The sequence below is a fragment of the Branchiostoma lanceolatum genome, chromosome 6 (genome assembly GCF_035083965.1).
Source record: "Branchiostoma lanceolatum isolate klBraLanc5 chromosome 6, klBraLanc5.hap2, whole genome shotgun sequence".
Lineage (NCBI taxonomy): Eukaryota > Metazoa > Chordata > Leptocardii > Amphioxiformes > Branchiostomatidae > Branchiostoma > Branchiostoma lanceolatum.
This window is the reverse complement of record NC_089727.1, coordinates 12,018,474-12,037,456: the sequence shown is the minus strand read 5'-3', so window position 1 is coordinate 12,037,456 and position 18,983 is coordinate 12,018,474. Positions and strand designations below refer to the sequence as shown.

Below are 18,983 nucleotides of genomic sequence, written 5' to 3'. Positions count from 1 at the left end.
CTAGCCAAATAAATAAATTAAATCAACCGTATCTTCGGTTCTGTCTCTTTTTTTAAAGGAAATTGATGCAAAGTACCTGACTGTTTTTACCCTGCCAGACACACCTGTGTTACATGATATACAGCATACCTGTCCTCAGGTAATGCCTGGAGACAGGAAGTCCCTGCTGATAACAAGGCTTCTGTCCCTCATTTTGGGATCACACTGTAATCCAAGCATATCTCGAAACATAGACGTAAGGACAGAGGACATATCTTGCACTTAGTTTGGACAGAAAAGATATTTTTGATAACAATACATTAGTCCCACCTTCAGTAATCCAAGAAAACACACACAGTAAGGATGGAAAGATGACCTCTTTTCTCCACAAGTTATGAAAATAATAACCACAGTATGTTTTTGGTCAATTTGTAGCTTGTAAGTTGAGAACCGATAGATATTTGCCAATGTGCATCATGGCTTATCCTTATTGATAAGAGTGACGGGTCCTTTGATGTGCTCAAGGTGTGGCTGCTCTCCTTAACCTTAAGTACACTTGGTTGTTTTTTTTTATTTTATTCGTATATGTTTATGGAGTATAAGGCAGAAAGCGATTGCTTATATGAAGCCTTCTACTCAACACATACAACAAAGAGACATAATGACATGCATAAATACAAAATGGATAAAAGAAAATTAACAGTAGACAGTACAAGTTGGTATCTATCGCTAAATGAATCTTCCAGTACAGTGGATGTAAGTATGAACTATGTCAAATATATTACAGTTTTGTAAGTATGAGAGTGAAGTGGAACCGCGTAACAGAATAGAACATAGTGAGCTGTCGTTAAGTTGTTGAAGGTCAGTTATGTTGGAAAGAGATGATAACATGGTACTTCTTTGGGTGGTATAAAGTTTACAGTGAAGGAGATAATGTTCAGTTGTTTCACTATAATGGCCACATTTACATGTAGGACAATCTATACAATGGTGTAGAAATAGGTGGTGGTTTAACTGACTGAAATTTAAACGAAGCCTTGTAAGATGAACTGCATAATGTCTTTGGCCGTGAGAGAAGTGAGGGTGTTTGATCGGTCTATTGAAATGTGAGTCCAGTTCTTTTTTATAAACGTTGATCGTAAGCGATGCTTGGACATTAGAGGGCAGTTCATTCCACAAGTGAATGGTTGAGGGCAAGAAAGATTTTTTACACTTTTCAGTTTTACAAACAATGGAGGTGAAATTCTGGTTGGCACGGAGATTGTATGGGACAATGTCACAAACACGTGGTGGGATGAGGTCTTGAAGGTATTGTGGTACGAAACCATTCAATATTTTCCAAAAGTGAATCAGCTTATGTTTTTGTCTTCTGATAGCCAGTGTGTCCCATCCAACCTCGGCTAACAGAGACTCGTGTTTAGTGCCTCTCATGGCTCCAGTACAAACCCGTGCCGCAGATATTTGAACAGATTCAAGTAAATCTGAGTCTTTGCCGAGGAGGCTACACCAAACAACATCTGCATATTCGATTAATGGCCGAATCATACTTAAATACAAGGTTTCCAGAGTTCCCCGGGGAACAAAATGTTGTATCCTTTTCAAAAGGTTTATACGTTTCATTGCCTTGGATGTTAATTCGGATACATGGTATGACCAAGACAAATCACGTTTTAAATGTAGTCCCAAGTGCTTATGACAATCAGCTTCCTTCAGTTCAACTCCCTTGAACACTAACGGTGGGTGATGGACCTTGATCTTTTTCATAGAAAATGTCATTAGTACGGTTTTGAGGGGGTTAAAAGTTACCAACCACTGGTCTGACCAGTCACCCACCAATTTAAGATCGTGGTTCAATCTATTTGCTGAGACAAGACGATCCAAAACTATTTCCATCAGCGACGTGTCGTCAGCAAAAAGATTGGCTTCAGTTAGCAGATTGTCCACCAGATCATTAATAAAAACTAGAAAAAGAAGTGGCCCTAGTAGTGACCCCTGTGGGACACCTGCATCAATAGGTAACCAGCTGGAACATGACCCATTGATGACGACACGCTGCTTTCGATTCGTAAGGTACGACTCAATCCATTCCAGAAGTGATCCGGATACTCCCAGTTGACGCAACTTGAAAATAAGCCCAGCATGCCATACTTTATCAAAAGCTTTGGATATATCCAAGAAGACGGCACGGACTTCTAGACCTTGGTCTACTGCTTTGTGTAGCTTGTGAACAAGGTGCGTCAATGAATTAACAGTTGAATCACCGGGAGTGAAACCAGAATTTCGATCGGTAAGCAGGTTGTTGCCATGTAAATAGGTAGATAATGGAACATAAACTATACGTTCAAACACTTTAGAGACAGCGCATAAAAGTGAAATAGGCCTGTAGTTTTCCTTCGCCTGCTTATCGCCTTTCTTATACACAGGGACGACATTAGAAAGTTTCCAAATAGACGGGAAACAGGCGTATTTCAATGAAACATTAAACAAGTGTGACAGTGGTTCTGATACTGAAAGCGCAATACTCTTCAAGAGTCTATTACTCAGGCCATCAGGACCAGTAGCCTTATTAATGTTAAGGTCTGATATTACTTTGTACACATCTGCGGGACAACAAGTAATTGAGTTGATAGATAAGTCTGTTCTGAGTACAAAGTTGGGAAAAGAGGCGCCTTCGGTATTAAGGTTTGTTTGAGCTGCAAAGTAGCTATTAAGAATATCGGCTTTAGCCTTGTCTTCCGATATAACAGTGCCATTTTCAAGTAGAGAAGGTAAAACACGATCGGTCTTACCAAGGAAGATTTCTTTGGAGACGGACCACCATTTTTTGGGGTTCAGAGTTGGATTGGCAAGGTCGAGACAAAGGCTATCCCGATGATTTCTCTTTGCTTGTCTAATCGAATCTGTACACTGATTGCGGACTTGTTTATAGGCGCAAAACAAATTTGGAATATTAGTTCTTTTGTGTTTTCTGTACAGTCGCCTCTTTTTCCTAAGCAAGCACCTAATCTCACATGTCATCCAGGGCTTGTCTCTAGGACGAATGGTGACTACTTTACTAGGAATGACCAGCTTTATGACATTAGTGAGAGTTGCCATGAAAGCCTCGGCTGAGGCGTTCACGTCTGGAATGTGTTCCGATATCACGGAATTCCAATCTACATCAAAAATCTTCGAGTTAAGTTCTTCATAGTCAACATTCGTAAAGTCGAAAACAGTTCGTTTATAGGCTTTGGCTCTGGGGATCTTGACAGACATTATACCATAAGTAAGAGAATGGTCGCAGTTAGCCAGGGGAGGGTAAGTACCATGGTCCGTGAAAAGACCAGGTGAATCAGTGATAATGAGATCAAGCACGGATGATGAGGTATTGGTACTGCGAGTAGGTTCTGATATCAACTGGGTAAAGTTGTTATCAGACACGAAACTGCTTATTATACCAGCTGCATTATCTGAGCTGCCATTAAAATCACCGAGTAAGACAATTACACTTTGCTCGGAAGGTCCACTGGCCATAACGGTATCTACAGACCGTTGCAGGTGGTCTATGAATGCTGAGCGTTCCTCCACATTCTGGCCAGGTGGTCTGTAGCATGCGCAAATATAAACATCCCAATTTCTTATTCTGACCTCGCACCAGATTGATTCGGAACCGAGTGTTTCCAAATCAGACCTTCTTTTACATGACAAATTAATTGATACATAAAGCGCAACCCCACCCCCATGCCTATTGCGGTCCCGTCGTAACGGGGATTGATATGATGACAGTGTAATATCTGAGTCAGGGATGGATTCATCACACCAAGTTTCTGTTAGCGCAATTACGTCGAATCCCACATCTAGGGCAACAGACTCTAGTTCATGGAGTTTCACAAAGTCATTTGCAGGAAGACTCCTTACGTTTGCGTGGCAGACAGATAGAGATTTCATGTTATTAGAGTTTGGGGTAGGTCAGTAATGAATGAGTAATGCTAGCGCTCCTCTGTCTGCCACGCACCTGTGAGGAGGAATTCCTCGGTAATTGATATGGTAATGATGATACCAACTCTGCTGTGTGGAACAATGACAAACAACTTTAACACAGAACATACAAGATGAAACGTGAGAACAATAAAGTGAAATGAGTAGTGTAGAGGATAAGTGTGACATTACAGATTGTAAATGCCAGACGTTATCTGTCCATAAGTGCTAGGTCCATAGGTACATTACTTGGAGACCCGATAGATATCAAGGTCGACAGGTGCAAACAGAAGTCGCCGTTCATCTTTCAGAGTCTTGATGAATATCTTGCCGTCGTAGGACCAGGCTTGGTTGAGTAAGTTCAGTCTTGGTTGTTGATGTCATGTTTGAGACTGATATGCACCATTAACTTTGTATTTATCACCATTCAAAAAGGTCATTTCCTTTGGCATAGTCATTGTGTATTTGCCAGGGTTTGTGAATGTGAACCGTGAGAATGACTCACAAAACTATTAATGAGTGTCAAGGCCTTAGGGGGGCATTTTTGGGAACCAAATCCAAGAATTTTTCGAAGGGATCTCCTCAATTTTTCTACTTCAATCAAATAAGTCTAAGACAGGGAATTCCCTCTTGGAGCTTACAGTGAAAGTGCAGAATATAAGGAATGCTATAGCAAAGATAACTACATGTGTGTTGCCTTTGTATAGGTTTGGCTGTAGCTCTGATTAGCTTGCAGAAAGGCAGATTTCCGGATTTTCCCCATGATATCATTTTTTTGCCTGCGGGTTGCAGATAGGTATTTTTCCCAGGTGACATACTATCATTAGAAATTGCCTGGTGCAGATCTGACATGCTTTTGCTGATGCTTAAGGCTCAAACATACTTTTGATAAGGATAAGGATAAAAGATCTGAGTTATATCAGTGGCCTGCTCTTCTGTTTTTACACGTGTTACTGTGCAAGTACGTGGGCCCAAGAAAATAAAAAGTCAGTCATGTGATCCTTCACATATACATTCTTAGGTAGTTTGCAAGCATCTGTATTTGTATAGCTGGTATATCATATTTTTAAGGCTACACACTATACCACCTTTTGTACCATATGTATACAATATTGTTGCAACAGTGTATTGAATTTGAATGTCAGCAAGATCAGACATTTGATCCCTCATTTGTCAGGTTAGATCAGACCAGGTACAATGGAGGGTTGAATCCAGGTGTGTGGGATATGATTAATGGAGATCAAAGGCTATCATGTGGTCTCACCTGGGTGCTTCAGAATGCCAGGAATGTCACTGGGGCGAGACAATATGAAATATGAGAGGGGGGCTGTTCAGCTGGGCTGTGTGAGCAAAAGTTAGAGGAGCGGAGTGGAGTTCAACAAGAGGTGAAATGTGCATGGAGAATACAGGCGATGGAAAGCCAGGTAGACAATATGTTATTGTTTTTTTTAAATACATGTGGAGCTTGGAAAATTTGATCATCAAGTTAAGCATTGTATTTAAATGCTGGGGCGAGACAATATGAAATATGAGAGGGCTGTTCGCTTTGGACTGTATGAGCTTAGGTAATCCTCCAGAGAAGAGATTGGTAGCAAATGTTAAATGGGCAGAGAGAATATTAAGAAATCAGGTAGCTTTAATCATGATAGGAATTTATGACTTAAAAATCAATGTATTTTCTAGAATTCCCTGCATCTTTCACTATTACTGCAAAATTGGCAAGTAGGAAAATGCACTTACGCCAATTTCCTCACTCAAATAACAAACCCACACCTCAAGCATTCAAGCATGTTAAAAGAATCCACTACACTTATTGATCAGAGTGAGGCCCCTCCTAGTGTGAATGGATCAACCCTATCAGTCTGGTCTTCCCATCTTGTACTTAACATACAAAACTGGTACATTATGCCTTAGGCAGTTTACCGGCTCTGTGCACAAACAAAACCCCAAATGACTGGCATATCCTGGCCCTTTCAAGTGCCTGCCAAGCACTAGACTGCCTTGCACTTGTACCCAGCCAACAAACACTCCAGCCAAGTGGAACTACCAGAAAAATTTCAACTACAGTCGGTGCAGATAAGGCCGTCTAAGACAACCTGGTTCCCTGTTATCAGGCTGGAGTAAACAAGCTGTCGGCAGTCCAGTCCCCTGGTGTTGACTCTGCCACCCGCTGGACACAAGTAGAGTTTACATGTGCCGCAGTCAGCAGCTCTCCGCCAGTGGTCAGAACAGTGCTCGTTTTATTTCATTTTGTTGGTTTAAATGATGAAAGGCTGCCCAAATAGCCCAAGGTTATTGAGAAGGACCTAACCTCTGAGACCAGAACAGAAAGAGAACTCCTCTTAAAAACTGTATCACAAAAGATGAGCATGTGCGTGAAAGTTTAATTAAGTTACATTGTATTCTTATAACACTGACATTGATTGATATCAGTCATTCATTTGGATGCTGGAAGACTTTTATATGGAAATATATTCACTCAGTCACATATAATTATATATATACACACACACACACAGATGCACATATAACACACACACAGACACACACGGAGACACACGCACAGACACACACAATACAGGAACTGTTGTGGAGTCTGGTACACAGGCAATTATCAATCTAATCTAAAAGACATTTGGCAAACCTTCACCTGAGCCAAGACGACCTTAAGGCTTAACCTGCAGTTGACCCTGGACATGTGGGTTGAGCCTAAGAGATAAAAGAAAAGAGAAGAAAAACAAACCCTGTCTCCCCCTCCACCCACAAAAACATGAATCATGAACTAGATATCTGTTTTCTGACCTTCTTATCTTGAACATTGAGCAAGCAAAATTGAGTAACATTTGATAAAGAAGAAAGGATATTCAGCAATGTTTGATAGGCATTTCCTTTGAAGTCAGCTCAAGATATTCCAATCTCACCTGGAGAATGTTTCTTTTATCCTTTAGGGAGCTTAACCAAATAAATATATTTGTCTACAGAACTGTTCTGAACTTCAGTTTATTTTCATCTTCACCAAAGTTAATCTTACTGGAAAGTGGCCTAAGATATTTGTTGCAATACTTCCTTTACCTGCTAGAGGTCCCCATTTTGCTGTTGCTTGACACTGTGCAAGCTAATACCACAAGGGAGCATTCTGTGGGTGTTAACGTTCTCTCGGTGTTAGATCTACGACTAATTTTGATAAATGAAATTACTCACAGCATGGAAAAGAGTTAAACAACAGTATTAGCTATAGAAAGATTTAAAAACCTTTCTGAATAGCAAAGCACGTGAAAGACAGAATTATGAATACTTGTCAAAAGGTTGAAGGAAATTTAAATGTCAGCCACCTGTGGCTTCTGTTCTATTTGCTGTCACTTAGGAAGGTCATTTGAAGCTTTTCTGTTTTCATCTGTGTGGAAAACACCTTGGTGATTCCAAGGCCGGGGAGACAACATTTGTACACACAGCACTGCTACATGAAGAGAGGTCTATATTTGATGCATTTGCCACTTTGGACAAAAGGAGAAACTATGTACAGCACTGTGAAATCAGGGCATGCATGCACATACAGTAATTGAAACAGAGACATGCACTAGGATAGATATTTCCACTTTTCAGAAATATCATACTCCATGTTACATGGCCTTACCTCCTGCAACCTTCCATAATTTAAGATTTCTATCAAATCCAACATTATAAAGTGTCATATGTTTTATGAAATATGTATGAAATCAATTGGTTATTGATTGTTTTTTTAAAACTCCTTGGGAACATAATAGTTTGCAGAATTTTCTGCAGTGTGAAAGTTGTCCCCCAGAAGGCCCTATCATTTTTGATATTCATTAAATCACTCTTTTCTTGAGTTTACTTCTTCTGCTCTGAAGTGAGTGTACCCGTTGTCATTTAGACAGATAACCACTTTTACCAAAGTCTTTGTGCACTAGTCACTATTTTTACCTCCCTTTCTTCCCAAATGGGGTGAAAGTAGTTGAATATGTCAGCTGTGATGGACGGGACATTATCCTGAGAGGTCTGAGATGAGGTCACCCTTTCCCTGGGGACTTCTAATTTATCCTTGCTTTGTATCATAAGTCCTTTACGGATGAAATCCTCACTTATTTGCCATTTTGTTAATATCTTTAGATTTGGTTAATAACTTTCTTTGTATCTCTTTATTTGTTAACTAACAGACTTTTACTTTTAGCTTTGGGAAGGAAAATAACATTTTGAAGAGCCATGATTTTGTATGAGGAACTCAGCAATTTCTTATAATTTCCCTGTTAGCTGTCTAGCTGCTTTGGGTTCTTACACCGTCCATTGTTCTAGTTTTCTTATTAAACTTAGAGCTTTTCCTTGATTTATATAACAGAATACCATGGGTGACCAAAATGTCTGAGGGTGAACTTAGTCCGAGCAACATGCCTGAGATAATGATGATGATATAACAGATTCTTGACTCTACCAGCTTGGGGGGAAAAAGAACGAAATTTGTAGACACACAATTCTGTCTGACGACCCCATCAAGTACACACCAGCCCGACCTTCTCTGACCTTTAGACCCATGACTGTCCTGAAATAGCCCACATGTTGTAATGTGTACGTCCTGTTACCACGGCGATGGAAGGAGTAAGGAAGAGATGGAATCATGTGGGTGGCCTTACAGAAACTGGAATAAGGAAGTTGACAAGTGAAAAACAGAGACTGAAAAGAATTCCTCAAATACTTGTGGAATGAAAATGTTAATCATGGTTGAAAAACTCAGTCGATATCTAAAAAGTTACCTGGAGTTTGAAGTTATTACAGAAATCTAGAATAAGGAGGCATTACACTGTGGGTTGAAGCAGGGACATTATGTCCTTGCAGGGACATTATGTCCTTGTTTGAACTTTGATTTGGGATCTGTTGCCATGGGTGACACCATCAAATGCCGACGACTTCAGAATGTTTTTGTCGCAACTGCTCCATGTTCAGACATGTTTGGTCTGGCTTGGACTCAGAGGTTGCAGACATAGGTAGAGAGAAGCATGAGTTTCATTTTTGTGACATCTTTCAAGACTTTTTATGCAGTAAGTTTCTCTTTCAATATTTTTGGTGGAAGACTTTCACCAATGTGTGAATTTCAATATGAGTTCTAAAAAATGATTCCTAGTTTTCCCTTCTATGTCCTGGAAGAGTCGGAACAAAGAAGTTGGTGTCTGACCTCTTTTCTATGTATTCCTTAGCTCTGTTGTACAAGCCAGTTCCCTTGCAGATGTGTTATTTAGTGGGGTCAAGGGCAGGACATCTGACAAACATATGTTGGTCTAATATTAGGATAAAGGCCTTGCCCTGATAAGGTATTGAGCGAGTCACATGAACTTTCATGTACCAGACAACTATTGTACATGTTTACATGATTCCTGCACCTTCACTTGGAATGTCATAGTTTGTAAACATGTAGTTTTTGTAGACATTGTTAAAGACTACAATGCATATATTGGTGTCCCTTGGACATGTGTTCTTATACAATGTACCATAATGGGTTTTGTAATATACCAAAACTGTTGTTCAAGCAAAATACAGGTGCACCCAAGTTAAGCTTAGATATGGCATGTGGTAATTTATACTGCTACTTCAAATTCTATAATGAGTCGGTAAGCTCTATTTTGTCCACAATTGTCCTTTTGAAGTCTTGGACAACTGTGACAGAATTCCAATGATATGTACCGGTACTACTTTGCCTTCAGTGGGTACAGGTACCTGGTAGAACTCATTTGTTATTGTGACCTTCAGGCATGATTTTTCTGTTTTGAAGGTCATCTGCGGGTCAGCAGGAATGATGGACAGATCAGTAGTCAGGTGTGATGGTCAGGTGCTGACACAACCTGGCGAAAGTGAGCTCAAATAATACAAAATTTCTCCTGGGAAGCTTTGTCAACAGTTGCCTTTGTTCTTTGATACCCTCTGTGTTTTCAGGATGTTCTGGTCCGCAGGTTTAGAATGCCAACAATACTTTCGTTGTTTGTTTGAGGTTGGTTGATGAGAAAGTCAGTTGGTAGAGGACATGGCGGCAGACGCTGGTAATGGCTGACAGGCAGTGTCATCGCGTCTCTTTGTGTGAGGTACGAAAGGCATTCTGTATCTGTGCCCATATCTGTATTGTTAGCATAACCCCTAAACTGTCACATGGCATAACATAACACAAAATGTTTGGACATGAGAGTTGCGTAAGGCACTGAGTAGATTGCCATTGTGCTACTAGTTAGGCCATTTCCCTAACTCTCATGGACTAGTGTGCTAGTCAGCTAGGCTCTTTGATGTGCTCAAACTGAATTTCAATGTACATCCTACTGGTAGGATTTGCACCTGCTGTTTGACAGGACATTGTCTTCTTTGCCTTACAAGTGTGAGGGGTCCAGGTAAAAAAAGCATGGCACTTGAAAAATATGTAACGCTGAAGTCATACCTCTGCTTGGAGGTCAGTTAACATCACTTTCACCACTGTTACTGGCAGATGATAAAAACTGCATGTGTAAATAGATGTAGATTTCTCAGTGTCATTTATCATTGGAGTAGTTAACCCCATGCTCTGGGTTGACCATTTGACATGTCAATAGCTTTTTAATGACAGAGGATAAATGAAATGTCATTAGCAGATACTAGCCATCTATCTGACAACACCTATTTTTGTCAGGCTATCATCGTCATTTGTAATGACAGCTTTTATCTGCCATTGTTGGGGAGAACAATAGTCTATGATGGCTCGATCTGTAATGAACCTTTCACTGGGTCATTGGAAGGTCAATTGGAGGACAGGGGTAGTACCTACTTCAAAGTTAAAGTTTCTTTCTGGATTGTTTAATTAAGACTCAACTTAGAATGATGGAGGTTAGATTATTTTAAAGTTATGAATGAAATGATTTAGAAACGTTTTGCTCATTTTCAAGATAGGAAAGGCTATATTTCTTGATTCTTCTGCCAATTATATTTATAATTGTTACACTAAATTATAATACTAAGATATACATTTACAATATGATGCTATATAATTATGAGAGTAAATTCTACCTCTGGTATGTTTCCACATGAAAAATCCAAATGACAAACAGACGTCACAAGGTTAGATGGCGTGTATATCTATCATAATAAAGTTGTTTTTAATACAGGTAGTTTGCTGTACAGGTACATGTACTTTTGACAATGTTTGACATACGTGCCAGACAAGTTCTTGGAGAGGTTTGTCGTGACCCAAGTCCTACAACACTTCATGCCTCATAACTGTCGTCTCCAAGGAAACCAAGGCAATTCCAAACCCTTTTTTGAAGTGGTTGAACAGTGAAGTAAAAAATACATTAAGTGTCATGCTTCGGTCATTTGGTAGGTCAGAGGTCACCCAGAGGGCAAGGAAAGGTTATCGGACTAAGACCCGACTTTGCGTGGGGGATAAATGTTTGGGAGCCCAGTTGGCCAAATAAACATGCCTAGCGATTTTACTAATTGATTGTTATCAGAATGGATTTACTTGATGTATTCATACATATCTGTCAGTGGGTTAGTTTGTCTGGTTAGTGATAAGTAATGACGAGTATTGATAAGATTGCTAGGGTACCGGATATCTCCCTTGCAAGACATAACATCACTGATATATGTACTCCTTGTATACTTAAGAAATGTATAAATTTCTGTATATAAACCCAAACTTTTTATAACTTCTAGATAATCATTAGTGTTATGCAACTATTATCTACATGTACAATGAGGATTTCTTCACATCAAATTTACTTGTGAACTTTTAGCAGAGCAACAATCCCAGATCTTCAAACCTACTCGGCACCTTGCAGCCATATGTTTTTCCAAGTCTTTCCAGGTGTTAAAGAACCAGGTGACCTAAAGATGACCCCTTAAGAAAGTAGTTGAAGTAAATGTCACTTTTTCAAAGGAGGAACAAGGTACATTCTTTGATAGAAATCTGTCCCCTTGTGGCTCTTGTTCTAAATTTCCAAGCAGATGTTGGGGTCAAAGATTGTAGTAGACTGCCAGACAGCCAGCTATTGCCGGAAGGACCAGTTCCAAGAAAAAAATGAGTCAGTTTGGAAACGGTACGTTTTCCCTCCCAACTTTGTGCTCTAAAATCAATGCCCAAAGCCTCCACACACAGATCACGAGGAATGTGTATTATGTAAGCTTTAACCGAAGTCCAAAAAAAGAAACGTACGAACGGTCACGAAATCAATTTGTCATTTTCTCTTGTCTTCGTGGATCAAAGTCCAGCGCCTGGTGTGGGAACAGCAGCTGTGATTGACAGGTTTACGGGCGAGTGTTAAGCCTGTTTACGGACAGGTATGCCAGGAATGCAGACTGCACAGGTGGACTCATACCTGTGTAAATGTTTGCCTTGTTGCCATGGTAATTTCCCACCGAGTAGCAGGTATTATGGACTATTAAGGAAAGGGTCCACTCATGCATTCCAGTTGTGCAATGTTTGCTTTTAATTATCTACCTCAAACAAAAATTTTTCAAATAACTTTCGACTTGGTATTTGCCTGAAAACAAGAAGTACTTCATAGATCCAGGTAGTGAGGATAAAAAATATCTAAAGTCGTACAAAGTTCGTCATGCTCTTACATGAGCAGTAGCTTAGACAGTGTCCCTACCTTGTCTAAGGTTCAAGGGTGATATGCATCATGGATTGATAGTGTGGTTGAATTTTTCATGAGCAAGGAGGCTAAGAAATATGCTTTCGGTTGTTAGTGCTCTCACATTTGAAAGAGTGCTTGTCATGACATAGCACTCTTTCACTAGCTTTTTTTGGGTGAGGCATAGTGTATTTATAAACATTCAACAAAAGACAAGGAAGTGTTGAAAGCTGCGCACACGTCATGGTGAATTTACCTTAGTCACAAAAACTTTTTTCCACACCTACGTCATACCATTGTCTGTTGATGTTTTTGTTTACGGTTAGGGAAGATAGGAGGAGAACAGTTTGTGACTAACATCCTGGCAAAGTCAATCCACCTGCAACCTAAAAACAGTTCAACTAAGCACCTGATTATAGATACCAAAGTATTACTAGCTAAACATCTAATTTTAGACACAGGAAACTCGCCCTAGTGTTTTGTGGTAAGCCTATTGGCCTTTTAGCACACTTAGAGCCTTCTGAATACAACAAGAGACAGATTCTCATCCTAAAGATGTATGGTAAGTTGTACATGTATGTTGATAATCATTGTATAAAAGGTTGCCAGAATTAACATTAACGGCTATGAAAATTTGGATAGTGGAAAATTGCTACCGGTACTGTTGATTCTTCAGCAAGCTTTCGACACTCTCGAGTTGTCAGCCTAAAAATAGAGACAGGTTGTCATCCTAGAGGCGTGTTGGAGAGGGTTATATTTTGATAACCTGGATATGAAAAGTTGCCATTGTTGTGTCCGCGTGTCTGAAGTACTTTGGTTGGATGAGTGGCCACTTTTTACAGGTATCGTTACAGAGGTGTCGTTGTGTGTAAGTGGCTGGCTTGTACCAGTCTGGGATTCTCACCTGGCTATAGTTCACACCTGTATAAGGTGTGTTGGATACAGTATTGTTCTGTTCCCACTTTGGAAACGAGCCAGTATGGGCTTAGTCTGCTGGTAAGTGACTGTACTTCTTGCTGTTGAAATATATGTAGGATGTACAGGTATGTATGAAGATTCACTGTCATATGGCCACTCCAATTCATTTCTTTGGTTCTGATTGACATTCTAAAGTAAAATTGATCAAGAGGTCAAATGAAAACAGACGAAAACTTGAATCTGACTGTATTTGTTTCCTGAAACTGTGCATTTAATAGCCTCAGATTCGGCTTTCAAGTTCAGCATCAATCGTTAATATCTGAGAACCAACAAATTCAATTGATGTTGCCTATTGTAAGAGTGATTAAAGTCTTGTATTACTATTAGTATTTGGCCAACAATTTCATATTGTAGCTGTATTTTCATATTTGTCTAACTCTTTTATGTTTCTCTGTTTTACTTCAGATTGAAGCTGGAGGAAAAGCAGACATAGCTGGACAGAAGAGGCTGAAGGTGGGGGACGAGGTTCTGTACATCAACAACACGTTCTGCAACACGCGACTCCACGCCGTTCAACTGGTGAAGAGTGCCTCCAAATCCCTCAACCTGCAGGTCAAGAGGTGAGCGAGATGGATCCCGCTATGTTTTTGGTCATAGTTTGTTGTTGTCTTCCTTGTTTATTTTGTGCTCCATTTACAAAACACAGTGTCGTTCGTGTCTCGGGGCTTGAGCTGTACCTCATCCGAGACGAAGTGTGCTGCGTCTTCTTAGCCTGCATATCCCTTAAAGTAACACATACCTACACAGAAACCATTCTGGACTTCATGGTTATGTATCTTCCATGATCCAGTGTATTTTTAGTAATTTCATTAAAGAGTCATTACATCTTGTTGACAGTAAAAACTCTGAAGGAGAAATTTTCTGACCCTTCGAAGCAGTAGTTAACAGGTGCAGGTTTCCATGGTAATACTTAAGTAACAATACGTTTTGTCAAGACAACAGTAACAGTCAAAGTAATGTGAAAACAAATGGTCAATGTTGGGGACTTGAATGCTACTCACTAGCTTTCTGAGTTACTGTAAGTCTTGAAACTTTTGCAGTGGTTTTATGTTTTATAATGTTTGTATCATATCCACCACAAATTCACAACACAGTGAAGAGATGTTCCTAATGTATTACAGAATTGTTTCAACCGCAAAATTTAGAATACTGCAAAAAAACTAATTTTTCTCTCCTAGCATGAAATAAAACCACTGTGAAAGTAAAAGAATTTACAGTATCATCTATCATTCCTTGTCTTGTGTTGGTAAGGCATGCATGCAGCCAATGTCAATAGATGATAACTGGAAGATATAGCGAAGTTCTATTACAACATGCTTGAAGAATATCTCCCCCATTGTCATATCACCAGTTAGAACTTGAGGAATTTTCCCTTCAGCTTTAAAGGCCCATATACTCTAGATAACCAACATCTACACTATGCCAGATAAAAGGAAGTCGCACCGCTCAGACAATATCAGGTAAACATCCTCCAATCCTGCGGCAAGCCCCGTCTTTGAAGTCCCCTTAGTGTGTAAGCAATCTCTGCACCTAATCTGCATCCAGCTATGCATTCATGTCAGCACTTAGGTTTCCCCATGTGTGAACATCTACTGTTACATGATGGAGACTTCTTTGTCAGTAGGGGAGAGGCTGGGATGGGGGAAAACAAACTTTATTAAGGTTTTAGGCCACACCAATTTAATTCCTTGGTGTTTGGACATTTTTGTAGAAACTTAGCAAGATGTCAAGATTGAAACAGAGGGCTGGTATAGAAAACTTGACTTTGTCTAGGCTACCCCTGAAACCATGTATTTTTCCTCATAGTCCCTTGTCATTATTATTTTCTAGTTCAGCGTTCTCCTTCTTTTTTCTTTAAAGCCAAGAACCAACAAACTGAATTGGCGTGGTATTACACATGGTTACATGTACCTCATTTTTGCTTTTGTTGATGAAATTTCTATGTTATCAATAGCGGTACTGTTTTCTCACAAACTCTCCTGTATATTACTTCCATGACATGTCAGTCTGAATCTGAGAGAGTTTTGTTCTTTGTCAGCTTGATTTGCTCGCTTTGGCATATCAGATCTGGAGGATATTGACAACAATACAGAATCATAATACAGGGTGTGGACATACTTACACATATGTGTAAGCTGACATCATTTCTGAAAGTCTACTTGATGTGTACGTAATTTTTGGTGACATCACAGTCAGCAGCTTTTGTGAGAGCTTGAAACCAATATGTGTACTAAATCATCCTACATCAAACTTAACTCTGACTCTTGGCACCTCAACTTCCGCCGACCCGTCTCCGCTTTCCTGCTTGAGTCGCTGGAGTCGCTGGGTCGTGTGTACAGAGTACTTAGGTTACAGGTGTGGCAGGGCTGCGGGAGATGGCTATCAAGGATGTCAGGTCTTCTGTCCAAGGAAACCTTTCAAAATTCTTGAAGGAAGTCGTTTCATAAGTTTTAAGAGACAGCTTTGATGACAGAAGCGTCTTCTGTGGTTGTTTCACCATCAGTTAAATCTTACATTTGTATATCTATGCCATAGCTTTCTTCGGTACTTGTACAACCCCCCCTCCCCCTCCAGCCTTTGTATCATGCATACTTGAAGATCCTGAGTACTTGTTATGGGGAGCATTGCGAAACAGATCCTCCTGTTTCAATTACGTCCACTTATAATGCGGATGGGGATGGTGTCAAAATTTCTCAAGCTCATAAATCACTACATGTACTGATGTAGGATGGTATGCTTGATACTGTGGTGCCTGGTATTACCTGTTGTCTGCTGAATTGAATGTAACAATACCTTCCTCTGTGATTGTATCTCCTATAGCTACCAAGAAGTCTACACCCTCTGTCTATAGATCTGGATTTTGATATGTCATCTTGCTTGCTACCTACACGTTTTGAAAATGTCTGTAACTTTGAAGACTGGTCCTACCTAGCCACCTGAAGCTGTATTATGAGCGGCAATTACCACTGCTATAACATCGCCAAACTGTCTCAAATTCTCCCGTTTGTTTTTGTATTGTACGCACGTCCAGAAAAGACGTTCAGACAATGGCGCCCAGTGCCGTCTCAATGTCAGAGGTCGCGAGGGGGCAACATTTCACCTTGCTGCTTTTTACTCTGACTCTGTGTTTACCTTGGTTGTTGTGTCTGTGTTTCTTTACGGTGTTGACAGAACGGGAAACAAAGATAATTCCACGCTTTTTGTGCACTCTGGCAGCGGACTTCTCTCGGTGAAAGATTTGCAGTAATACTTTTAAAAAGAGCAGATCAAGTTGGGCTTCAAAGGTTAGGCTGATATTAGAGCGGTCCTCGGACGGTCCTCGGACAATGGCGTCTGTGACCCCGGCTGATGAGATAAAAACAGGTGGAAACTAAAGATCACCTGTGGCATAGCAGGAATGCCTGTCGCTTGTCTGGTGTGTTTTGGTCTCGGGGTGAACTAGTTTATCCAGGAGGCGTTGTTTTGGAGGAAGTCACTTGCGGTGAAAACACCGTTCCTAAACAAAGATAGCAGAAAAGTTGTCTCAGGATAACCACAGAAAACTCAGATGCAACGTTGAGGTAAGAGTCTAGAGCAGAGGTAAGACCTGAGTAATGCTTGATGTGATTTTAATCAGTTGGACATTAATGATTGTTGCTAGATCTGTATCTGATTGTTGTCAATACTACGTTGTAATCGCTGAAACATTTTGCCTTAGGAAAGAATTATGTACAGAAGTCATATTTATGAGAGCTATGATTTCCATAGATTTTTCAAAGAAATTTGATTTAGTTGAAATTACATGGATATCATCACAAGATATAAAATGTATACAACTTATCTGTCAAAATGATAGTATGTATTTTATCCAATTGCTGCACATTCTTGTGCTGTATTGTCTTCAGTTAAAAGGAAAATGGGCCTGGAAATTTAAATGTTCTGGTCAAGTTGACACTGTGACAGCGCCCAACCAGATGGTTAGACCTAAAATACAAATTTGGTTTGCCCTCCTCATGTGACCTACCAGCCCCTGAGCTCACTATTGTGCTTGAAGACAGTCTTCACTGTTCTCTGACTGTCTAGCTGTTGTCTGTACAACATGAACATTCTTGCTACCAGATACATGTAGGATTCTGTCTGGTTTGGTTTCCTCCTGAGAAGAATGTTGGTTGAAGAACGACAGGTAAGACATTGCTTAGTTAGCAAGTTCTGCTTGTGTCATAGTTACATGCACCAGATTCAGCCGGGATCCTGATTAGGTTCACATCTGCTTCGATGGTTGCATTAATCTTTGATCTTCTGCCCCTTGTAAATACTACATGGGCCATTTCAGTCCATGAAGTCTTGTCCATAAATACTTTTCTTGAGGTGATTTTGTTGTATTTGCCAAAGTTGAAATTTAGTTTTAAACTACAGTCATACCAGGTGTGGTCTATTGGTACATCACTTCCAAGAATACCTCGTGTGCATCTCATAGTATTACCACATCAATCAGTACAGATTACATGTCAGTGGAAGCTGAGTTGTAGTTTTTGCTTGTAAACTGTTTTGTACCTTCTTTATACCGTGCACATCTGTATGTTGATTTCTCACGTGTGGTCCTGCTTTCTGTGACTATATCAGTTGTTCTGTCCCTCATTTGCGCCGTGTGTACATTTCATATATATTGTCAACTTTCTGTATAGCAGTTGTTGTCTGGCTGCCTCATGTCTTGGTTGGCTCAAGATGTGGGCCATGCACCTGGGCGTGATGAAAGCTTGTCTTTTTTCAGAGTTTAGAAGACCACTCCAGATTCTATGCAAAGACAGTACAAAAAGTAGAATAGTGGAACACCATCTTGTCTCACCATGTCAATGTCTTGGCTCAAGATGTGTGCCATGCACCTGGGCATGATGGGACCTGTGTTTGTTGTACCTTGTATGTCAGTAGTAAACCCACCCAGGCAGCTGTGTGTCAGCAAACTTGGCCCAACAGGATAGAGAAGGGAAGATGGGCCAGGATTGATGACTGGAGGGTCACAGGTTAGCTAATCTCCAAGCAGATGTTTGCACGCCTTTTCACAGTGTTTTCTTTTGCAGTGTTTGCTACATCTCTTATGGTGAGTCACATTTTTTCTGTTTTCCCTTTTGCTGAGGCAGATAGAAAGAAACATGCACAAAGAGAGATGTAGACTCGCACAAAAGAAGCACCCAACATCTGCTTGGAGATCTCAGTCTGTGCCACCTTCCTGGGAAACCCTTTCCTGGCTGTCAGGCAAGCCTTTTCTGCTGCTGACAGTTGTTCATGTGTTCTGTAGGGACAGCTCTAGGAACCAATGAATTTTCCAGAACTAATTTCCCCCCTCCAAAAAGAAGTAACTTTACCAAACTTGGTGTGTATGGTCACATCATCTGTTGATCCCCAAGTTAGAAATGCTGGGTCTGGATATAATCTTTGGCACAATTTCCAGTATTGCAAGTCACCTTGTTCCATCCCAGTAGAGAAGAAGAC

The 18,983-nt window shown here is 40.3% G+C and overlaps 1 protein-coding gene across 2 annotated transcripts in view; it reads left to right on the top strand.

Annotated features, from left to right (window-relative positions):
• LOC136436638 (protein Shroom3-like) overlaps positions 1–18,983 on the top strand; it is a 108,581-nt gene that overhangs the window by 15,025 nt on the left and 74,573 nt on the right. Inside the window, exons 1-2 of one of the 2 annotated variants that reach the window (XM_066430792.1) lie at positions 9,969–10,022; positions 13,920–14,074. In XM_066430792.1, the coding sequence (XP_066286889.1) occupies positions 9,984–10,022; positions 13,920–14,074 (194 nt within the window). In that variant the 5' untranslated portion in view covers positions 9,969–9,983. Of the gene's footprint in view, positions 1–9,968; positions 10,023–13,919; positions 14,075–18,983 lie in introns of those variants that run through there. The other variant, XM_066430791.1, reaches the window with a different exon arrangement.